The sequence below is a fragment of the Scyliorhinus canicula genome, chromosome 12, assembly GCF_902713615.1.
Source record: "Scyliorhinus canicula chromosome 12, sScyCan1.1, whole genome shotgun sequence".
NCBI lineage: Eukaryota > Metazoa > Chordata > Chondrichthyes > Carcharhiniformes > Scyliorhinidae > Scyliorhinus > Scyliorhinus canicula.
Window position 1 is genome coordinate 47,386,270 of NC_052157.1, and position 16,824 is coordinate 47,403,093.

Genomic DNA, 16,824 nt, shown 5'->3' on the forward strand with positions numbered 1-16,824 from the left:
CCTTACACTACGGGCAATTTATCATGGCCAATCCACCTAACCTGCACATCTTTGGACTGTGGGAGGAAACCGGAGCACCCGGGGGAAACCCACGCACACACGGGGAGGACGTGCAGACTCCACACAGACAGTGACCCAGCCGGGAATCGAACCTGGGACCCTGGAGCTGTGAAGCATTGATGCTAACCACCATGCTACCGTGAGGCCCCATGAATGTAACTCCATTATTCAGGAAAGAAGGAAGATAGAAAGCAGGAAACTATAGCCAATTAGCCTAACATCTATCATTGAGAGAATATTGGAACCCATTATTACGTCGCAGCAGGATATTTTGAAAGTCACAATATAATCAGGCGTGGTTTTCTGAAAGAGGAATTGTGTTCGACAAAATTAGTCAAATTCTTTGACGATATTAAAAGCAGGGTGGATAGAGGGGAACCAGGAAATGTTCCAAAAGACATTCGATAAGGTGTCACATAAAAGGTAACAACACAAGATAAGAGCTTATCGTGCTTTGGGTAATATATTAGCTTGGATAGAAGACTGGCTAACTAACAGGCAACAGAGAGTTGGGATAAATGGATTCTTTTCAGGTTGGCAAACTGTAGTTAGGGGATTGTAGCACGGATCAATGTTGGAGCCTCAATGAGCTATATTAATGACTTGGATGAAGGGACTGAATATAATCAAATTTGCTGATGAGACAAAGATAAATGGGAAGCCAAGTTGTGAGGCAATAAGGCCAGAATTCTACACTTTCCCTGTGGGGCATTTGGAGACAGGGACATTTAATCAGGCAGAAGGATAGTGCGTGGGGACCCCATTGCCTACCCACCTCCATCCCAATTACGTCCAGGACAGGATGGCCTTCCTTATCCACAACCAAGTGAGGCCTTAATGGGTAATTAATAGCCAATTAAGGGTCCCTTCCCACTGCTGTAAGCATTACCCCAGAGGAGGGCAGGCTTGTCACCATGTGGCTAGCACGGCAAGCAAATATGGGCGGCACGGTGGCACAGTGGTTAGAACTGCTGCCTCACATAGCCGGGGACCCGGGTTCAATTCCAACCTTGGGTGACTGTGCGGAGTTTGCGTGTTCTCCCAGCAACTGAGTGAGTTTCCTTCGGGTGCTCCGGTTTCCTCCGACAGTCCGAAGATGCGCAGGTTAGGTGGATTGGGCATGCTAAATTGCCCATAGTGTCCAAAGGTTAGGTGGGGTGACGGAGTTTCAGGAATCGGGCAGGGAAGTGAGCCCAGGTAGGGCTCTTTTGGAGGGTCAGTGCTCGATGGGCCGAATGGCCTGCTCCTGCACTGTATGATTCTATGTGCTGGGCTGCTTATGGTCTCTCAGGCCAGTCCCATTTTCAAAGGCACTTCGGCACACTGATTGAGGGACCCAGCTTTGTGAAAGGTGGGACCCTGCTGATATCCACACCCTCGCCCTTGCTGCTGACATCCCTCTCCCCTCATCCCACAATCTCTACCCTGCAAAACACCTCCCACCATCACCTGGATCCCCCTGTGAACCTGGGCCTCGGGTGGTTATTTCCCACAGTGGCCACTGCCTCTTCAATGGCGCTGCTGGGCAAAAGAAATGCCCGCCTCTTCATTGTGGGCCTCGGTCAGGGGGTCCTCTCGCCCAGGGTCTTGATTCCGGAGAAGACCCAGAGGTGAACTCTGAGCTGCCTGATTCTCACTTAATAACAGCAGGCCTTCCTGGACGAGGCAATACAGGCCTCATGCTGGCTCTCTAGTCAGTAACCGAGACCCCATGACCTCCATAAATTATGTTCACCCTCCCCCGAAAGTATGCAAAGGAATATAGAAGGGTTAAATGAGTGGGCAAAAAAAGATGGCAGATAGAGTATAATGTGGAAAATTATGAATTTGTCTACTTTGGTGGGAAGGATAGCAAAGTAATATATAATTTAAATGGAGAGGGACTTCAGAATGCTGTGGGATCGGTGTGTCCTGATACATGAATCAGGAAACAGTACCATGCAGGTACAGCAAATAATTGGGGAGGAAATGGAACGTTGATCTTTATTGCAGGGACAATGGAGTTGGGATTTCTTGCCACAACCGTACAGGGCAACGGTGAGACCATTTAAAAAAAAAATTAATTCACGGGATGTGGATGTCACTGGTTCAGCCAGCATTTATTGCCCATATCTAGGTACCCTTCAGAAGTTGGTGGTGAGTTGCCTACATGAACTGCTGCAGTCCTTGAGGTGTAAGTACATCTACTGTGCAGTTAGGGAGGGAGTTCCAGGTTGTTGCCCCAGCGACAGTAAAGGAACGGCGATATATTTCCAAGTCAGGGTGGTGAGTGGCTTGGAGGGGAACCTCTAGTAGGTGAGGTTCCCAGGTATCTGCTGCTCTTGTCCTTCTAGATGGTAGTGGTCGTGGGTTTGGAAGGTGTTGGCCAAGGAACCTTGGTGAATTACTGCAGTGCATCTTGTAGATGGTACACATGGCTGCCACTGTTCATTGGTGGTAGAGGGTTTGAACGTTTGTGGAAAGGGGGAGCAATCAAGCGGGCTGCTTTGGCCTGGGTAGTGTCAAGCTTCTTGAGTGTTGTTGAAACTGCACTCATTCAGGCAAGTGGAGAAAATCCATTACACTCCTGACTTGTGCCTTGTAGATGGACAGGCGTTGGGGGTCAGGAGGTGAGTTACTCGCTGCAGGATTCCCAGCCTTTGACCTGCCCTGGTAGCCACAGTATTAATATGGCTAGTCCAGTTCAGTTTCTGATCAATGGTAACCCCCAGGATGTTTATTGTGGGGAATTCAGCGCTGGTAATGCCGTTGAATGTCAAGGGGCGCTGGTTAGATCCACCGCATTACTGGCTGTCTTGCCGTCTGATTCGCCAGTCTCACACCTTAGCGTCTCACCTCTACAAGGGGGAGCTGCTTCTTCACGCCCCCTCACCACTCACTCCAGTCAACCATAAGTATAGCAGCCCACAGACCTGCTCCTCACTTTGGATGTGCCGACCTGGCCGGGCATCTCGATGACAGGCAGGACACCATGTTCACCGAGGGGTTCGGAGGACCAGCAGCAGATTCACCAATGTGACAGTAGCGGCTGTCAGTGTGGGCAGCATGACCAGGAGGACCACCGTCCAGTGTCAGAAGACCAACGATCTCCACTGAGCTGCAAGGGTAAGTTACCACCTCTCTCCTGGCAGCAGTTCTGCCTGTCACCCCTCAGTTTCCCAACTCCCACCTCCCCCAATCACAGGCTGACACCTCACACCCTCCCCACATCCGATCTTGGTGCTTGCTCCTCAGAACCCACCAGCACTTACCAGCACAACTCCTTCATGTCCCAGGTATGCTGCCCACAAATGCCACCGGATATAGACCCCCCCCCCCCCCCCCAAACCAAAAAGCGTGCGGCTCACAATGCCATCTCTTTGCCCCGCAGGAGAAGATAGTCCATAATAAGTGAGAAAGGGCCAAGGCGGGAGGCGGAGTAGAATCCATATAATCCCTCCAGTACCAGAGATTCACATCCTCACCCCCTTTGATGGCCGGGCCCTGGAGATCAGGGGTTGTCTGAGAAGAGAGCAGTCACCAATGCGAGGTTAGCCCTCACACCAGCTACATGTGAAGCCTCTGCCATTGATCTTCTCAGCGGGCCCCCAGGCACAGTGGTCCCAGATCAAACACCCCCAACCACATTCAGAGGATGGGAGTGAGTGCACTGTCGGCAGAACATCAGGAGTCAGATTGTGGCATGAACTGTGGAACACCAAAGCTAACCTCACAGTGAGTTACCATCACTCTGTTGCCTTGTATATTGTGATTTCACACAGATCCTTGGAGGGTGGAACAGGATACTGAGGGAGCTGGGGGAAGGGGGCAGGTGGGGGGGGGGGGAATAAGGGGGTTGGGGAATTGGGGGGGGAAGAAGGGACATATGTGGGAAGGAGGGGAATGGGAGGAAAGGGGTTTGGGGGAAGGAGGAATCGGCGCAGGTGAACTGACAGACAAAGCTTCGACCTATGAGAATCTTGTGATGAGGGCCTGCCTGTTCCTCCGGGCTTGCTGGACCCTTTCCGCCTCCTGTCCTCCATTCTCCATCTCCTCCTGAGGGTCCTCCCCGGGCCCACTCCCCATCCCCTCCCGGTCTGACTCCTCCTTAGGTGAGGCCACATGTCCCACCTCCTTCTCCTCCAGCATGTTGCCCTGCTGCTGTGCCAGGTTGTGGAGGGCACAGCAGACCACCACAAAGTGGGATACCCTCTGGGGGGGTGTACTGCAGTGCACCACCAGAATGGTTCAGGCATTGGAACTGTATTTTGAGCAGCCCGATGCATCGCTCAATGACAGCACGGGAGGCAACATGGGCCTCGCTATATTAAGTCACAGCCTCGGTCTCCAGCTTCTGCATTGGTGTCATCAGCCAGGACCTCAGCAGGTACCCCTTATCCCCCAAGAGGCAATCTGTCATCCTGGGGTAGTCCTCGAAGATGCCAGGGATCTCAAGAGTGCCCCAGGATGTCACTGTCATGCACGCGCCCTGGGTAGCGGGCACATATGTGCATGATCCAGAGGTGGTGGTCGCAAACGAGTTGAACATTCAGGGAGTGGTACCCCTTCCTGTTAATAAAAGGCATTCCCGTATGCCCTGGTGTGTGCAAGGCGACATGCATGCCATCTATTGCCCCCTGGATCTGGAGCATCAAGGCCATGGCGGAGAATGTGCAGCCTGGTGGACCCGGTCCAGCTCAAAGCTGGTAAAGTCTGTTGCCAGGGCATACAGGGCATCCATGACCACACCGATGCACTTGTGGGATGTATCCAGTGATATGCTGCACAGGTCCCCGCTCGAGCCCTGGAATGATCCTGGAATGCATGAAGGTTCAGAGCTGCGGTGCCCTTCACTGGCCACCGAGAGCAGGTGCCTCCTCCTCTCTGGGGTGCCAAGTCTCTTTGTTGAGACAGAGTTTCCTGCGGCACATGCTGTCCGTTATCTTCACGAAAGACCAACAACGCCTGTACACTGTACACCTTGGGCGATCGCTGGAGTGCCCCTCTGGATTCTTCTTCGGCCTGATGGGCGGCCGGGTCTTCAGGGTGAGCGGCGGCCCCCTGCACATGGAGTACCACCTCCATACTGCGTCGATGCTGCTGCCTTCTCTGGTCTCTTGACTCCTGGGGTGCCACCAGCATCGGGAGGGCAGCCTCTGAGACTGACAACACCAGGCATATTGTTCATTGTCGAGAGGGCTAGAACACAAGAGCGGGCATGTGTTTCTGAAACTGTATAAGGCTCTGGTCAGACCCCATTTGGAGTATTGGGAGCAGTTTTGGGCCCCGTATCTAAGAAAAGATGTGCTGGCCTTGGAAAGGGTCCAGAGGAGGTTCACAAGAATGATCCCTGGAATGTCGTATGAGGAACGATTGAGGACTCTGGGTCTGTACGTGTTGGAGTTTGGAAGGATGAGGGGGGATCTTATTGAAACTTACAGGCCTGGATAGAGTGCATGTGAAGAGGATGTTTCCACTTGTAGGAAAAGCTAGAAGCAGAGGACACAATCTCAGACTAAAGGGACGACCCTTTAAAACAGAGATGAGGAGGAATTTCTTCAGCCAGAGGGTAGTGAATCTGTGGAACTCCTTGCCGCAGAAGGCTGTGGAGGCCAAATCACTGAATGTCTTTAAGACAGTAAGAAGTCTTACAACACCAGGTTAAAGTCCAACATGTTTGTTTCAAACACTAGCTTTCGGAGCACAGCTCCTTCCTCAGGTGACAGAGATAGATAGGTCCCTGATTGATAAGGGGATCAGGGGTTATGGGAAGAAGGCAGGAGAATGAGGATAAGAAAAATATTAGCCATGATTGAATGGCGGAGCAGACTCGATGGGCCGAGTGACCTAATTCTGCTCCTTTGTCTTATGATCTTATCTGTAAGGAATTGGAGAAGGAGCGAGACCGACAATCAGTTAGGGCTTCCACCCCAGGACCCTCAAATCCCCCAAGCCTCACCCACCTTGTCTCGGAGTGTCATCCACCGAGCGAGTTGTGCTAGAGAACCTCACTCAGCACACTCACCCCTGGCCACATCTGGAGGCCATAGACCCCTTCTGGGAACATTGAGGAAACCATGTTCGGGGGCCCTTCCCTGATCCACACACTTACCCCTTGGTCACATGGATATCTCCAGTGCTGAAGCCCAGCTCTTGAGTGTTTGATTGTTGGTTTGACTCCATAGAATTCCTACAATGCAGAAGGAGGCTATTCGCCCCATCGAGTCTATACCAACCCTCTGAATGAGCACTGTACCTTGGCAGCTGCCTCTATGGTGCAGACGCTTCGAGAGTTGGCACACTGTTCAGGCTTCAAAGTTTGCTTGAAATGTGATGCAATAATCATCAGCTGAGACATGGCACCTGTATATCCACGAGAAGCCACTTGAGAACATGAGAATATTTTGTTTATTAAACGGTCAATAGTAACAAAGATTTTAAACTGCATAACATTCTACAAATCACACTATTCATTAAACAACAAGGAAACGTCACTGTTCCATATTGGCACCAATACAAAGCTTTATCAGCTCATTTTCACAAAGAAAAACCCAAACACACGGCATCACTCCAGGCAGGTTCCTCAACTCAAATGGAGGATAAGCCTGAGAATGTGTTATCATGTCCAGAACTTTGTCGTAGAAAAGATCTGTCCATTAATGTGTGCCTTGCTCCACTTATCAGTGCCATTCTCCATCCAGGAGCCGCAGCTGTGCAGGCCCCTCCCACATGGCACAATCTCACCAGAACCAAATCCTGGCATTCGCATATCCCACTGGTGCTCAAGATGCAGTTGAACATCCTTGACTTCCAGCATGTTTAACCCGCGGTGACGTGCCAGTTACTGGCAGCACCCATCGCACCAGCAACAAAAGCATCAGAAATCTGCTAAAGCATTTCTTCAACAGCGTCATCAAGTGGCCCCTTTGGATCAATGTCGCGCGCTGAGTCCCGCAGGGTCACGTTCCCCCTGAGTCCAGTGTTCCAGGTCCCAGGTATCTTAGAAAAAATTGTCCTTCTTTCCGGCGACAGAAAAGGAAGGAAACAGCAACAGTAGCCTCCAGGCATTTGCAGCCACCAGCAGGAGCGAGCAGCAAACACAACCTGCAGCTGTGAAGTGCTCTCAAAACTAACAAGGCTAATTCCTCATTTGAAATAGCCTTCAGCTGTGAAGCTAGAGGCTTCTCACAGTCAACGGGAGTTAACGTGTCTTTCCGCATTGAAGCCACAGAAGTGTTCGGTAGGACAGATAAGCTGCAGCTGTACTTATCTCAGCTAAGGGTATCCATAAGATTTAGAGATGGCTTGAAGGCCTCGGATGAAAAGCCCCTCATCAACCCCCCACCCCCACCCGTCGCCACTGCATCCGAGCACTGGGACAGCAGCTCCGGTGCCCTTGATCTCCATCTGGAAGATGGAAAGGGCTCTTCACTTCCACACAACAGCCTTTTCGGCAGCTTCACGTTCAGTACTAAACAAAGTCCGTGTGATTTCTCGCTGGGAAGCTGGTTAATTCCCGGGAGGCCGTTACATTCAAAGTCAATTTCGCTGATGAGATGGAAATGAATGCAATTGAGGGCTAATGATATGCTCGCCATATTTGGGAGAGATCCAGAACTCGCCATCTATAGAAGCTATAGAATAATTACTGAGAGATCCAACAGGGTGGATGTTACTGTTTTCTGGGGAGAAACATCTGAATGACTAGAAATATCCTCCTTCCCTGCCGTGTCCTTTACATCCTCAGCGTGTTCAGTGCTTCACAGCTACTGAATAAGTCCTAAAGCTGGGTCCTTGTAGAATGATAAGCAGCCAGTTTATGCATCGCAAACCACCCTCCCCCCCCCAACACACACACACACACACCAGTCAGAAATTTGGCTATGTACGGGAGGTTTTAAGAAATATGCAGCATTTAACGGAGGCCTTTGCAAATTCATTCAACTTTACATTTATTATGAAACGTCACTTATACAATCTTCGTAATTTATACAAATGCCAGTTGTAAATTACATTTCTTTAATGCAAAGATTCCCTCTTTCAGAAATAACCCTCAACTTGAATAAATTACAATCCCAGCTAATGTTTAAAATAGCATATCCACTTTTGCAGTTTTACCGGACAAAGTTATATGGAAAATATACGAATGTTTTACAATACAGTTACACTGGTGCCCTGGTGTCATATTCTATAGTGTCTTAATAAATAAATAGAAACATCCCTACAGCAGAAAATAAATCTTTGGTGAGGCCAACAGATTGAAAACACCTCAACGGACAAAACACGGAAAAGTGTACACATCCGAAAAAGGACCAGCTATTTCGGGAGTAAGGAGCAGTCTGAGATAGTGTGTGTTGACAAATACAGTCTACAAATAGTATCAGCTTGTGAATCAAGCCTAGTGGATAGACAGGTAAGCACAATGAGAAATGGGCTGTTCCGCTGCAATAACCTTCGCAACTATGACCACTTTTTAAAAATCAGTAGTAATTCCAAGTTCAACCCTCTTTAGCGAGGCCCGCACTCGGCCAGCGGGATCGCTCATAGCTTCAACTTGTTTATGACAGGGATCGGGATAACCTCGTGGAGCTTCGCTATTTCCTCACCAACGATGAGTTTGACCCAATCAGGCCTGAAACTTCCCTTGAATCCCACAAATACCAGATAATCTGAAATCACATGATGAGCAGAAAAACAGCCGTGAAAATAAAACAATGATGGAAACAAACATTAATTAATTAAACATGCAACAACACCTCAACATCCCGCAGCGGGCAGATCGTGACTTTTTGTGATAGTTTCAAATGGACCATTGGAAATTGTCAAAACCAAAGTTGGTAGGTGGGTACGGTGGGCTGTTTAGTCACTTCATCTAGTTTACACTATTACACAGAGTCAAGATTGAGCCAACGTCTCAGAAAGATTTACATTAAAAGTAATTTGAACTTTTAAAGAGTCGTCGCTTTTATGATACAGAAAAATGCAATGGGCATTTTAGTCCCCAGTGAGCCCTCTAAACAAGCTATAAACTCAATAATCAGTTACTTCCAGGGCTAGATATTGGCCATGGAGACAAAGAATCCACCCCCCTCCATCCCCCCCCCCCCCCCCCCCCCCCAACCTCCCCACCCACCACATCCCATTCCTTCTCTTCAAAATAGCGGCCTGGGATATTCTTAAAGGGCAGGTGCAGCCTTGGTTTAATGTTTCATTGAGGAGATGGGAGAGGAGGGAAGGAGAGATTGAGGGGCACAGTGGGGAAGGGAGGATATTGGGGATGGGGGCTAATGGGAGGCACTGGGGTGGTGTGGAGGGGAAGGAGTGGGGTGGGGGGAAAGGGAGGGGATTGAGGAAGAAGAGAGGGAGTGGGGAGGGGAGGCAATTGAGTGCAGGGCAGAGAATGTGGGGGGCGATTGAGTGGCATGGTGGGGGAAGAGGAGGCAATTGCAGGTTTGGGGTGGGATGGTGGGCAGAGACAATTGAGGGGCATAATAATAATCTTTATCTTTATTGTCACAAGTAGGGGCTGGTATGGCACAGTAGGCTAAGACAGCTGGCTTATAATGCAGAACAAGTCCAGCAGCGCAGGTACAATTCCCGTTCCAGCCTCCCCGAACAGGTGCCGGAATGTGGCGACTAGGGGATTTTCACAGTAACTTCATTGAAGCCTACTTGTGACAATAAGCGATAATTAAGTAGGCTTACATTAACACTGCAATGAGGTTACTGCGAAAAGCCCCTAGTCGCCACATTCCGGGTACACAGAGGGAGAATTCAGAGTCTTTAAATTGCCTAACAGCAGGTCTTTCGGGACTTGTGGGAGGAAACCGGGGCACCTGGACACAGGCAGAACGTGCAGACTCCGCACGGACAAGCCGGGAACCTGGGACCCTAGCGCTGTGAAGCAACAGTGCTAACCACTGTGCTACCATGCTGCCCGTGTGTTGCAGGGTGTTGTATTTCTCTGTTTATCAATCTCACACAAGACAGGTAAACTAAACATAGGTTTGGGTTAATTGAAGTTGTACCAAATGGTTCAGCATACAGATTTGCAACAAAGATTCAACAGCTATTGTTAATGGAAAAGTAGAGCTGCAGCTTCTTCACACCACATGCTGCAAGCTGAGCTGAAAGCTCCTCAGAACAATGTCTGCTGGTCACAAAGCTTACATCCTGGCCATTTACTCATTAACATATATTCTCTCTTCACACAATATTATAGGTGGGGTCAGGAGTGCTAGTAGCAATAGGGTACAGTTGTTTTGTGGAGTTAGGAAGAGGCTTGCCTGTTCCTTCTCACTCCATAAAATAGTAACAATTTCCAATTCTTATCTGAGCAGTTTTCTGCATTCCCTTTGAGGAAGCCTGATGACGAAGCTCAAAGGTTGCAAACACCAGTCAGACCTTTCTCTTTACGGGGGCGGAGGGAGCGGGCTACTACTTTCCTAAATTGGATGATATTGCACCATAACACGGGCGCAAAGATGTTGAACTTAGACCCAGAGCAGCTTTGTCCTCTGCTTAGGGGAGTCCTGAACGAGGGAACATAATCTCAAAATTGGTCTGACCACTCAGGAGTGAGATCAGGAAGTAATTCCTCTGCACAAAGGGTAATGGGAATCTGGAACTCTTGTTCAGTAAAAGGCAGTAGATGCTGGGGGACCAATGGAAATTTTCAAGATAGTGATGGCTCATGTTCAAGCCTTCAATATCCAGGGTTACATATGAAGCAGGGACACAGGTTCAGTGCAGGAACCCTGGCGGCAGCTGTGGAACTGGAACGCAGCACGAGTCAGGAGTTACAGAGGGCTTTCCAATCAGATGTGATATTTTTCAACTTTGGAGCTTTGGAGAGTATGGCAAACTGGAGCCCAGAATCCACCGTCTGCCACCAGATGTCAGTCAGTGCACAGTAAAACACTGCAACATTTTCAGAACTAGCTAAACAGATGCCGGGGGTCACATTTCCCTCCAACATCATCAGGTACATGTGAATACGAAGCAGGAGATTTCCCAGGCTCTGCGGCTGAGCAAAGACGGCCTCCACAATTATGAGGGACGTTGATAGGGTAGATAGGAAGGACCTTTCCCCTTAGTAGAGGGGTCAATAATCAGGGAGCTAGACTTAAGGTAAGGAGATTTAGAGGGGATTTGAGGAAAAGCTTGAGGTTGTTGGGAATCTGGAATTCACTGCCTAAAAGGGTGGTGGAGGCAGGAACCCTCACAACATTTAAGAAGCATTTAGATGAGCATTTGAAAAGCCATAGCATACAAGGCTACAGACCGAGTGCTGGAAAATTGGATTCGGGTAGATGGGGGTTTGATGGCCAGCACAGACACGATGTGCCGAAGGGCCTCTTTTTCTGCTATAAAATCTCCATGAATCTTTGTGTGACCTAATGAGAATTACATTTGTTCCAACACCTTAATCAAAATTGAGCAAATCACTGTTGTTAAATATTTGCATCAGTCAAGAGATTAAAAAGCAAATAGCAGAGACCTCCAGTGCAGAAGGAGATTGCACCCAAAGTAGCTTCCATCACAACCCTCAGTTTTTAGTTCTTTTATATTGGTTCCCAGAGGTAATTTGTGGACAGTCCCATTTACTAGTTCTTTACAAGAATATGTCAACACCCGCAAAAAGGATACTGGAGAGAAGGTTATGAGCAGTAGCCCTTCAGAGGAGCTGGGGAAGGTGCGGAGTGTGTTGGGAGCAAAGATGGCAGAGGCAAGGTCGTTGGGTGGCAGCTGAGTTTGAGAGACAATTCGGCAAGCGTTTTGAGAGGCAAGGGAGGGAGATGATGGAGACCCTCAAAAAGTCTGTGGAGGATGCATGGGACCCGATAAAGGAGGCATTGAGAAAGACCTTGCACACAGCGCGGGAGTCTGGAGAGGTGCAGAAGGGGGTGAAGGGGACCTTTTCACGGCACAGCGACCAGATCGCCTCACTGGAAGCTGAGTTGTTGGTGATGGGGGACAGGAACAATGGACTGAGGTCTAAGGCCGAGATCCTGGAGAATAGGTCGAGGAGACAGAACCTCAGGATCACGAGGTTACCGGAGTGCGAGGGGGGGGGGGGGGGGGGGGGGGGGGGGGGTCTGTCAGAGCTGGACAGGGCTCACCAGCCGATCTGGGTGAAGCCACGGGCGAATGAGCCAGCATGAGCGGTGATACTGTGCTTGCATAGCTATTGGACGAAGGAATGGGCCAAAGAAAATCGAGAGGTACGGTGGGAAGGTAGCAGTATTCGAGTAGACCAAGATGTCGTGGCAGAGTTGGCAAAGAGGCGTACGGCCTTTAACAGGACAATGTTGACGCGGTATAAGAGCGCTGTGCTGAGAGTCATGCACAATTCCAAAGATCCCTTTTTCGAGGCGGCGGAAGAAACGGAGGCCTTCGTTAAAGCACAATGACTTGAACTGAACTGAGGGGTTCGAATGGGACTTTTATGTTGGTTGGGGTGAGACTGTTTGGGGATGTTATTCATAGGTTTCATAGAATTTACAGTGCAGAAGGAGGCCATTCGGCCCATCGAGTCTGCACCGACTCTTGGAAAGAGCACCCTTCCCAACCGCACACCTCCACCCTATCCCCATAACCCAATAATCCCACCCAACACTAAGGGCAATTTTGGTTTTCTTTTTGTATATAGATAAGGTTAATTGAAATTTATGATTCTATATTGAGGGAGTAGATATTTTTGGGAGTGGAGGAGGGGGCAGAGGGAGTTGGGGATATGGATTACGGTAGGAATCAGAGTATTACATGGCCCAAAATAGAAGATAGGGATGATAATGGGTTTGGGGATTGGGTTATTCCTTTGCTGAGGGAGGGGGTTAGAGAGTTTTGGTTCTTTTCTTGGACTCACTGGGTGTAGGCCCCGGTTGGGGAGCTACCTCACTAGCAGGCAGGGTTTAGCTAATGAACAGGAGTGAGATGGGTGGAGGGGCTGTGGCCTATTGGATCTGTTCAGGCAGGTTTCTGTGAGCCTAGAAGGTGTGAATGGTGGGGGAAAGGGAATGGTGAGGAGAGATTATAATTTGAGAGGAAGTAGTTGGGGAGGGGGGAAGAGAGAATAGTTTGCTGACAGTATCCATGGTTTTTTTCTTTGTCTCATCCTGTGGGTGTGGCTGGGTGCCATATTGGGCAGGGCCTGGTATTCGGACCCTGGAAGATGGAGGGGATAATCGCTTGCATTGGAAATGGCTGAATTAAGGGGGAGCAGGAGGTGAGAGACCTCCAATTAGATAGATCAGGTGGAATGTGTGGGGTTTGGAGGGCCCAGTGAAGCGAGCGAGAGTTTTCTCTCATTTGAAGAATTAAAGGGCCGATGTGGTGCTTTTGCAAGAGACCCACCTGCGAGTGAGGGACCAGACTAGGCATCAGACGGGTTGGTTGAGCCAAGTGTTCCACTCAGGCTTTGATAGGGCTTGATGACAGGACGGTCTCAGATGCAGAGATGAGGAATGCGGAATATTCCACGATAGTTATTTTGGATCATGCTCCATACCTGGTAGATGTGGTACTGGAAACAAGGCCGTTTCAGCAGCTGGTACAGAGGTTGGATGTGGGGCTGATGTGAGAATTTAAAAACCGGCGCCGCTCCCGATTTCGGCACCAAAATGGATTCTCCTCCCCGTCGCCGAACGCGATTTTGGCGTCGGGGAGCGGAGAATTCAGCCCATGTGTTTGAACCTGCGAGGTTGGATGCCATGTTCGGGGGAGGGTTAGGGGGGTGTGGTGGAGAGAAGGGGTTGGAAGGAATGGGGGATCTGTTCTTGGAGGGACGGTTTGCGAGTTTGGAGGAGTTGTTGGAGAAATTAAGGCTCTGATTCGTTCAGATATCTTTCAGATTCCCTGTGGTGCCGCCACACTCGTTGATGGAGAGGGTTATTTTGGTCGCAGGGTCGGAAAGGGGAATACCTCGGGTGTGGATGGAGTGATTATGCCTAAAGATGTGGTATCAGATGAGGGGGTTAAGGCCAAGTGGGAGGAGGAGTTGGGCCTGGTGTTGGAGAACAGGGTGTGGAGTGAGTCCTGCGGAGGGTGACCGCATGTCCCCGTGTGAGAGACTTGGCTTACTACAGCTCAAGGTACTGCACAGGGCTCATATGACTTGGTCCAGGATGAATCGATATTTTGTGGGAGCGGAGGATGAGTGTGAGCTGTGGAGGGGGTCCAGCTAACCATGTGCACATGTTCTGGTTCCATTCTAAGCTTATGGGGTACTGGGTCTCCTTCTTTAGCACCATTTCGGCAATTCTGAAAATTAAGCTGGAGCCCTGTCCCTTAAGGCCATATTTGGGGTGTCAGACTTTCCGGGGCAGCAGACAGGTGCGGGGGCCGATGTCTTGGCCTTCGCCTCACTGATTGCTCAGAGGCTAGTGCTGACGGGGTGGAGGTCAGCTTCTCCACCTCATGCCTCAATGTGGCTGGGAGATCTGATGGCGTTTCTAAACCTCGAGACAGTCAAGTACCCCCATGAGGAGAGCAATTGAGGGGTTTACCGGAGATAACAGCCGTTAATTATGTATTTCAAAGAGCTGGGCCGGGATTCTCCCCTATCCGACGGGACGGGGGGTCCCGGCGTGTCGGAGTGGCATGAACCACTCCGACGTCGGGCTGCCCCAAAAGGTGCGGAATTCTCCGCACCTTTAGGGGCTAAGATCTCACATTGAGGGGCTAGGCCCGCGCCGGAGTGGTTCCCACTCCGCCGGCTGGCGTGAACGGCCTTTGGCGCCACGCCAGCCGGGTCCGAAAGGAATTCGCCGGCCGACGTAAGTCCGCGCATGCGCCGGAGCATCAGCGGCTGCTGACGTCATATCGGCGCATGCACAGGGGAGGGGGTCTCTTCCGGCGAAGGCGGAAGAAAAAGAGTGCACCCACGGCACAGGCCCGCCCGCCCATCGGTGGGCCTCGATCGCGGGCCAGGCCACCGTGGGGGCACCCCCCGGAGTCAGATCCCCCAGCCCCCCCCCCCCCCCCCCTCCAGGACGATTCTCTGACCCCCCGGTATGTCGGAGAATCCCGCCCCTGGTCTCTGTTAGTTGCTGAAGTTGGGGGTGGGGTGCAGGGAGTTGGTGGGAGGGGTTTAGTGGTTTGTTTTTTCAGCTGGGGGGGGGCATTGTTGGTGGTTCGGCTTTTGTTTGGGTGCGATGTGTCGTTTTGATGTTATGTATAAAATGGTAAATGTTTGAATAAAAATATTTCTTTAAAAAGCAAAGAGCAAAAAATGAAAAAGAGTTAGAATGCCGGTAACTAGGGGGCTGGTTTAGCACACTAGGCTAAACAGCTGGCTTGTAATGAAGAACAAGGCAGTAGCGCGGGTTCAATTCCCGCACCGGCCTCCCCGAACAGGCGCCGGAATGTGGTGACTCGGGGCTTTTCACAGTAACTTCATTGAAGCCTACTTGTGACAATAAGTGATTATTATTAACTAGAAACTCATTAAAGACCCTGATTGACAAGTGTTCAGTTAGCTTGATGTGGTCAGTGTGAGAAAGGGTTAATGTTTCGGAACTATTTATTCAAAGGTTCTGAAATTGGGAGGTATCATTGCACCTGTATGGAGTCTCACTTATCCTGAAGCCAAAACTGGAAGTTGGGAAGTCCGAGATCCCGTTTTTTCCGGTCCTCCTGATCCGCTATCCCAATGATAAATAAGCAGTCAGCCTGAAGGGGTAAGTGCTGGGTGAACCACACTTTGAGACGGACCGGGAGCGTGTGATGGAAGAGGAGGGAGCTTTCCTCAGCTGCAGAGCTGGAATATTCACCCTCGCAGGTTCTACATTTAAAGAGAGGCTGCTTTCAGGCCGCCAAGGAGTTGAGAATGTGGCCTGTAAAATGTCAGGTGAATCAGGAGAATCCCCTTTAGACACACCATTAACATTTCATCTGAAGACAGCACCTGTGACAATGCAGCACTCCCTCAGTACCGCCCTGCGGGGGCCTCATGATGTAATAAATGGAGGCACAGGTGAACAAATGAACTTGCATCTCCACGAGGTGGGCCAAAATGCTTCAGTCAAATGCAGGACCTTTGAAGTGTAGTCACTGTTTGCAATGCAGGGAAACGTGCACAGCAAGATCCCACATGCCGCAATAACCAGGTCATTTATTGTGGTCAGATCCGGTTAAAAACTATTGACCAGGACACTGGGGAGAGGTGCCTGCTCTCCTTCAAACGGTGCCATTGCAACTTTTCAATTCAACTGGAGACCTCAGTTAAATGTCACATCCGAAAGACAGCACCGCCAACAGAGAAGCACCTGCTCGGTGCTGTACTGGAAGGGTTGCATGGCTCAGCAAAAAAGGATCATCCATCACTCAGGACAAAGCATCTCCAGGGTGCCACCATCACAGATCTGTCACTGAGAACAGGTAGTTAGCCACCTCACTGATACCTGCCACGGAACTCACAGAGGATTGAGTCAAAGTGTTTTCTGCCTGGGAAGGAGGAGGGTAGATATTGAACCGCGTGACCTGTGCTGACCAATCTGTTTGCTGCTGGATTAGAATTCCTCATGGCCTGGAAAGGAGGTGGGATTATCTGGGTTCCCACCTGGTTGGACTTGATGTTTTATGAATTAGTTCCTGGGGTGTACGCAACGCTGACTAGACCATCCCTAATTGCCCTTGAGAAGATGGTGGTAAATGCCTTTTTCAACTGCTGCATGCGGGTCGGGTCCAGACATAACTGTGGGGAGGTGGGGGAAGGGGGCAACGTTCTAGTCGGTGGTAGGGGTCCCCTGGGAGGGTCAATGGTGTGGGATGTCTCCTGGCGAT

The 16,824-nt window shown here is 50.2% G+C and overlaps 1 protein-coding gene across 3 annotated transcripts in view; it reads right to left on the reverse strand.

Annotated features, from left to right (window-relative positions):
• Positions 1-7,974: 7,974 nt before the first annotated feature.
• The window catches only part of LOC119974219 (cell migration inducing hyaluronidase 1), a 292,877-nt gene continuing 284,027 nt past the window's right edge, over positions 7,975-16,824 (reverse strand). For all 3 annotated transcript variants that reach the window (XM_038812976.1, XM_038812974.1, XM_038812975.1), the window contains exon 29: positions 7,975-8,708. In XM_038812976.1, the coding sequence (XP_038668904.1) occupies positions 8,581-8,708 (128 nt within the window). In that variant the 3' untranslated portion in view covers positions 7,975-8,580. The remainder of the gene's footprint in view (positions 8,709-16,824) is intronic.